Source organism: Hyaena hyaena, unplaced genomic scaffold, assembly GCF_003009895.1.
Source record: "Hyaena hyaena isolate Hyena2069 unplaced genomic scaffold, ASM300989v1 scaffold_663, whole genome shotgun sequence".
Taxonomy (NCBI): domain Eukaryota; kingdom Metazoa; phylum Chordata; class Mammalia; order Carnivora; family Hyaenidae; genus Hyaena; species Hyaena hyaena.
In genome coordinates this window covers 202,962-209,062 of record NW_024081296.1, presented here as the reverse complement: position 1 = coordinate 209,062, position 6,101 = coordinate 202,962, and the positions used below count along the sequence as shown (strand labels likewise).

The window sequence follows — 6,101 nt, the reverse complement described above, 5'->3', positions numbered from 1 at the left end:
GTAAAGGGGCGCCTGGGTGGCTTAGTCGGTTAAGCATCCGACTTTTGCTTAGGTCATGATCTAGCGGTTCGTGGGTTCGAGCCCCGTGTCGGGCTCTGTGCTGACAGCCAGCTCAGAGCCTGGAGGCTGTTTCAGTCTGTGACTCCCTCTCTCTTTGACCCTCCCCTGCTCACGCTGTCTCTCTCTCTCTCTCTCTCTCCTAGAAATAAATAAAACGTTAAAAATTTTTAAAAAAATAAAATAAAACATTTTTGTATGTATGTATGTATGTATGTATTTAGAGAGAACCAACCGGGGAAGGGCGGGGGTGGGGGGGTGGGGAGGGGCTGACAGCAGATGGCCGGATGTGGGGCTCCAACTCACAAACTAGGAGATCATGACCTGAGCCTAAGTCTGCCTGAGTGATTTGAGTCGAATTCAGATGCTTAACCTACTGAGCCACCCAGGCACCCCAAGTATGCATCTGACTCTTTTTTTTTTTTACTGTTTTATTTATTTCTGAGAGAGAGAGAGAGACAGCGTGAGCAGGGGAGGGTCAGAGAGACAGGGAGACACAGAATCTGAAACAGGCTCCAGGCTCTGAGCTGGCTGTCAGCACAGAGCCCGATGAGGGGCTCGAACCCACAAACCATGAGATCATGACCTGAGCCGAAGTCTGACTGAGCCACCCAGGCGCCCGAAGCATGCATCTGACTCTTGATTTCAGCTCAGGTCCTGATCTCAGGGTTTGTGAGACAGAGCCCTGCACTGGGCTCTGTGCATGGAGCCTGCTTGGGATTCTCTGCCTCCCTCTGCCCCTCCCCTGCTTGCTCGCTCTTTCTCAAAATTCTCTTTCTCAAAATAAATGGGTAAACATTTTTAAAAATAAATAAATAAACTTTGAAAATGTTTTTAAAAAGAGAGAGAAGGAAAGGGAAATTGGGGTGGGTTTGTCAGATATGAAGTTGGGGGTGGGAGTTCACTGTGGGTTTATAAATGGAATCCAACAACGAGGTTAGGGGTGGTGAGGTTTTTTTTTTTTTTCTTTTTTCTTTTTTCAGGTCATCTAGCTCAAAAGAAAAAAAAAAAAAGGCAGAGACTAGAGATTCAGAAATCCGAGGGGCAAGAGCGGTCTTATAAGAGAAAGGGTGAAAAAAAGCAGGGGCTGGATCACACGTGGGGACAGAGATAGAGAGGACTGAGATACATACCTCTAGCTCGACTTAAAACTGAATTCATGAGGGGCGCTTGGGTGGCTCAGTCAGTTAGGCGTCCAACTTCGGCTCAGGTCATGATCTCACAGTTCATGGGTTCTAGCCCCGCGTCAGGCTCTGTGCTGACAGCCAGCTCAGAGCCTGGAGCCTGTTTCAGATTCTGTGTCTCCCTCTTTCTGACCCTCCCCCGCTCACCCTGTGTCTCGCAGAAATAAATAAAACATTAAAAATTTTTTTAAAAAAACTGAATTCATGAGGGGCGCCTGGGTGGCTCAGTCGGTTAAGCGCCTGACTTCAGGTCATGATCTCCCAGTTGGTGGGTTCCCTGTGTCGGGCTCTGTGCTGTCAGCTCGGAGCCTGGAGCCTGCTTTGGATTGTGTCTCCTTCTCTCTCTGCCCCTCCCCCACTCATGCTCTGTTTCTGTCTCAAAAATGAATAAACATTAAAAAAAAATTAGGGGCGCCTGAGTGGCTTAGTCGGTTAAGCATCTGACTTCAGCTCAGGTCATGATCTCACGGTTCGTGGGTTCGAAGCCCCACATCAGGCTCTGTGCTGACAGCTAGCTCAGAGCCTGGAGCCTGTCTTCGGATTCTGCAACTCCCTCTCTCTCTGACCCTCCCCTGCTCACGCTGTCTCTCTCTCTCTCTCTCAAAAATAAATAAAACATTAAAAAATTTTTTAAAGAAATTTAAAAATTTAAAGAAAATTTTTTATTGAAAAAAAAAAGATCTTAAGACAGTGTGTCGCATTAAGCCAACCGCAGCCCCTTGTAAGCACAGGGTCCTGTGAGATCACATATGAGGCATGTCTGCGAAGCCAGCCCTGGCCCCAGCTCAGGCCCTGCCTTGCTCTGGTCTGAACTGGTGCCCCTTTACTGATCTCTCTCACTTCTGGCCTGCATGCTTTCACTCCTTACAGCTACTTGAGTGCAAACCTCCCTGTGGCCTCCAGGATCAAGCCCCAGCTCCCCAGCATGATGCCCAGGGACTTCTCCCACCCCTGTCCTGCTCCCTTGTCCAGGATCCTCTCTGCGGCTCCCCGCCTCCCACGCTTTGTTCACCTCTACCTAAACCCCTGCGACTATGCATCCTGTTCCCTTCACCCCTAAAGTCCTTCTACTCACCTCCCTCCCTCCAAAACACTCCTGTTCGTCACTCAAAACCCAGCTCAGATATCTCTCTGTGAACCCTTTCCTGACTTTCTCCTTAGCAATTTAGCTCCTTTTCTCTAAGCTGCCGCTGCACTTTAGAGTAAGGAATGGCAAACTTTTTCTTAAAGGGCCAGATAGTTAATATTATGGGTCATGCAGGCCAAGAGGCAAAACTGAGGGAGGGCAGTATGTAGGTACTTATATAACCATTTAAAATGGAACCATTTAAAAATAGAACAAACCAGTCTTGGCTCATGGCCCATACAAAAACAGATGCGGGGGTGGGTGGGGGCAGTGTCTGGGTGGCTCAGTCGGTTGCAGGGAACCTGCTTGGGATTCTCTCTCTCTCCTTCTCTCTGCCCCTCCCCATGCTGGCTCTCTCTCTCTGTCTCTCAAAAATAGAAGTGCCTGGGTGGCTCAGTCGGTTAAGCGTCCAACTTCAGCTCAGGTCATGATCTCACGGTTCGTGGGTTCGAATCCCCACGTTGGGCTCTGTGCTGACAGCTAGCTCAGAGCCTGGAGCCTGTGTCTCCCTCTCTCTCTGACCCTCCTCTGCTCACGCTGTCTCTCTCTCTCTCTCAGAAATAAATATAACATTAAAAAAAGAAGAAATAAAAAATAATAGGTAAATAAACATTTAAAAAAAACACCAGATGTGGGGGCCCCTGGCTGGCTTAGTCGGTAGAGCATGCAGCTCTTGATCTCAGCGGTCATGAGTTCAAGCCCCACACTGGGCATAGAGCTTACGTATAAAACAAACAAACAAACAAACAAACTGAGGGCAGTCCAGATTTGGTCCAAAGTTTTCTGACCCCTATTTTAGAGAATCAACTAAGCATTTATATATCTACATATTTGCATCCCTTGCTAGACTATGTGCAAGCCTATGTGTCATACCTTCTTGTATCCCTAGCGTCTATCTCAGAGTCTCGTGCTTGGTAGGCAGTCAGTATGTGTTTGTCAAGTGAACAGATGAATGAATGAATGATTGAACAGTGAGTGGCCTGTGCTGCTGTGGGGAATGAAGCCAGAATCCTGGATACTTCTTTTCTCACCGTTTTTCATCTAGCTCCTTTCATCAGATGTGTTAGGGTGTCACATGGGACCCCCTGATTTGAACCATCTCTGAGTCCCGGAGAGAAGAAAGGTAATGCTCCTTCCTCACAAATGCGAGGCTTCTGGGGTGTCCAGAATTGCTCCTGGACTTGGGCCCCTAGAGAAGTGGCCCAGATGTTCTGACGCCTGTCTCCATGTCCAGACAATTCTTGGCAACAAACTTATGGGTGTCCTGCTATGCAAAGAAGGAAAAGAAACAACTTGTGTCTTTTGGAAGAAGCAAAACAGCTTTGATGTAAGTAGTAGGGGATTTTCAACAGAGAAGCCCGGATTGCACTAGTCAAAGCCAAATGAGTAGGACTGGAGATAAGGGAGGAAGTGGCTGAGGTTGAGTAACTGGGGAGTTTCTTATCCGTTCAGTCTAGTATAACAGGAGACACACGACTATGCCTTGAAGCTTGACTGCCCACAAGAAAAGACTGCTCAAGTGAGTTCGACTTCTTCCACTGGAGTGAGAATTGAAGGCTGGGAGACTCGGGTGAGTATTTCTGTGGTGGGTGTGTTTTTACTTTCTCCGTCTCCTCATCTCCCAGGTGATAGCAACAAACCAAAATAAAATGAAAGACCTGAGACCTGTGTGTGCACGTAACAGACAAGGCGAGAGGGGACCAGTAGGGTCCTAAATAGAGACAGGGAAATCCTGGATGGCCTTAGGGGAGAGAGAAAAGATTAAAAAGTCAGAGGGCACTAAGGTGACTGAGAACATCTGGATGGGTATTGAAGATGCCTGGAGTTTGGAGTGGGCAGACACCAAAAGATATCTTGATAAGAATTTGGGGGAAATCGGGGCGCCTGGGTGGCTCAGTCTGTTAAGCATCCGACTTCGGCTCAGGTCATGATCTCACGGTTCGTGGGCTGGAGCCCCGCGTCGGGCTGTGTGCTGACAGCTCGCTCAGAGCCTGGAGCCTGTTTCAGATTCTGTATCTCCTTCACTCTCTGACCCTCCCCTGCTCACACTGTCTCTCTCTCAGAAACAAATTTAAAAAACATTTAAAAATTAAAAAAAAAGAATTTTGGGGAAATCTTTGCGAATGGGAAAGGACTAAGAGAGCCTAAGGAGAGGGTTGGGGGTGAAGAAGGAAAGGTTGGGGATGAAGAGGCCTGGGAATGGCTCAGGAGGCTGGCAAGCTTGCGAAAAATTGGGTGTCCAGGGCCCCAGAGCTGCCCACGAGATCTAAGAGGCTAGGTTCTGACTCCTCCTTTCCCTCACACTCTCTTCAGCCTCCGTCATGTGGAACACCTCTGAAGCCAACTTCTCCTGCTACCATGAGTCTGTACTGGACTATCGTTATGTTGCAGTTATCTGGGGGGTGGTGGTGGCTGTGACAGGCACCGTGGGCAACGTGCTCACCCTGCTGGCCTTGGCCATCCAGCCCAGGCTCCGCACCCGCTTCAACCTGCTCATCGCCAACCTCACAGTGGCCGATCTGTTGTACTGCACCCTCCTCCAGCCCTTCTCCGTGGACACCTACCTCCACCTGCACTGGCGCACTGGCGCCACCTTCTGCAGGGTCTTTGGACTCCTCCTCTTTGCATCCAACTCTGTCTCCATCCTCACCCTCTGCCTTATTGCCCTGGCACGGTACCTCCTCATCGCCCACCCTAAGCTCTTTCCCCAAGTCTTCAGTGCCAAGGGGATAGGACTGGCACTGGTGACGACCTGGGTGGTAGGCGTGGCCAGCTTCGCCCCCCTCTGGCATATCTATATCTTGGTGCCTGTCGTCTGTACCTGCAGCTTTGACCGCATCCGAGGCCGGCCATACACCACCATCCTCATGGGCATCTACTTTGTGCTTGGGCTCAGCAGCGTTGGCGTCTTCTATTGGCTCATCCACCGGCAAGTGAAGCGAGCAGCCCTGGCGCTGGATCAGTACAGGCAGTCAAGTATCCACTCCAACCATGTGGCTGGGACAGATGTGGCCATACCTGGTCACTTCCAGGAGCTGGACAGCGGGCTGGCCTCCGGAAGGCCCAGTGAGGTGGTTTCGTCCGAGCCAGCCAGTGCTGCCACCACCCAGACTGTGGAAGGGGACTCATCAGAAGCGGAGACCCAGCACAGCAGGGAGGCGGCTCGGCAGGTGGCAGAGAAAAGCCACCGGGAAGCTCCTGCCAAGACCAAGCCAGCTAAAAGAGCCCAAAGAACTCAGGACTCTCCGTCAGAGTTTGGGAAGGTGACTCGGATGTGTTTTGCCGTGTTCATCTGCTTTGTCCTGAGCTACATCCCCTTCTTGCTGCTCAACATCCTGGATGCCAAGGTCAATGCTCCTCGGGTTCTCCACATGCTCGCTGCCAACCTCACCTGGCTCAATGCTTGCATCAACCCTGTGCTCTATGCAGCCATGAACCGTCAGTTCCGCCAAGCCTACGGCTCCATCCTAAAACGAGGGCCCCAGAGTTTCCTGAGGCTCCGTTAGAACTGTGTCCCCCAGTCACCAGGACCCAGGACTGGCTCCTCTAGTCTCCACAGAACTAAAGTGGCCAGCCGGTAGGGGAGGAGATGAAAGTAAGACCTATGGGCATCTTCACAGACAACTCCCCCCGCCCATCCCCAAACCAGGCTTCTCCATCCCTTGATCAAGGCTTCAGCTCTAGGCTGCCCGAGGTGCATTCTTAATTATTAATAAATGAATTCTATCCTTTTA

At 50.4% G+C, this 6,101-nt stretch overlaps 1 protein-coding gene across 1 annotated transcript; it reads left to right on the top strand.

The window, feature by feature from the left end:
• Positions 1-3,832: 3,832 nt before the first annotated feature.
• Positions 3,833-6,101, top strand: GPR84 (G protein-coupled receptor 84). The gene is made up of 2 exons (XM_039216982.1): positions 3,833-3,937; positions 4,681-6,101. The coding sequence occupies exon 2, from the start codon at positions 4,689-4,691 to the stop codon at positions 5,871-5,873; it is 1,185 nt and encodes a 394-aa protein (XP_039072913.1). The 5' UTR covers positions 3,833-3,937; positions 4,681-4,688; the 3' UTR covers positions 5,874-6,101.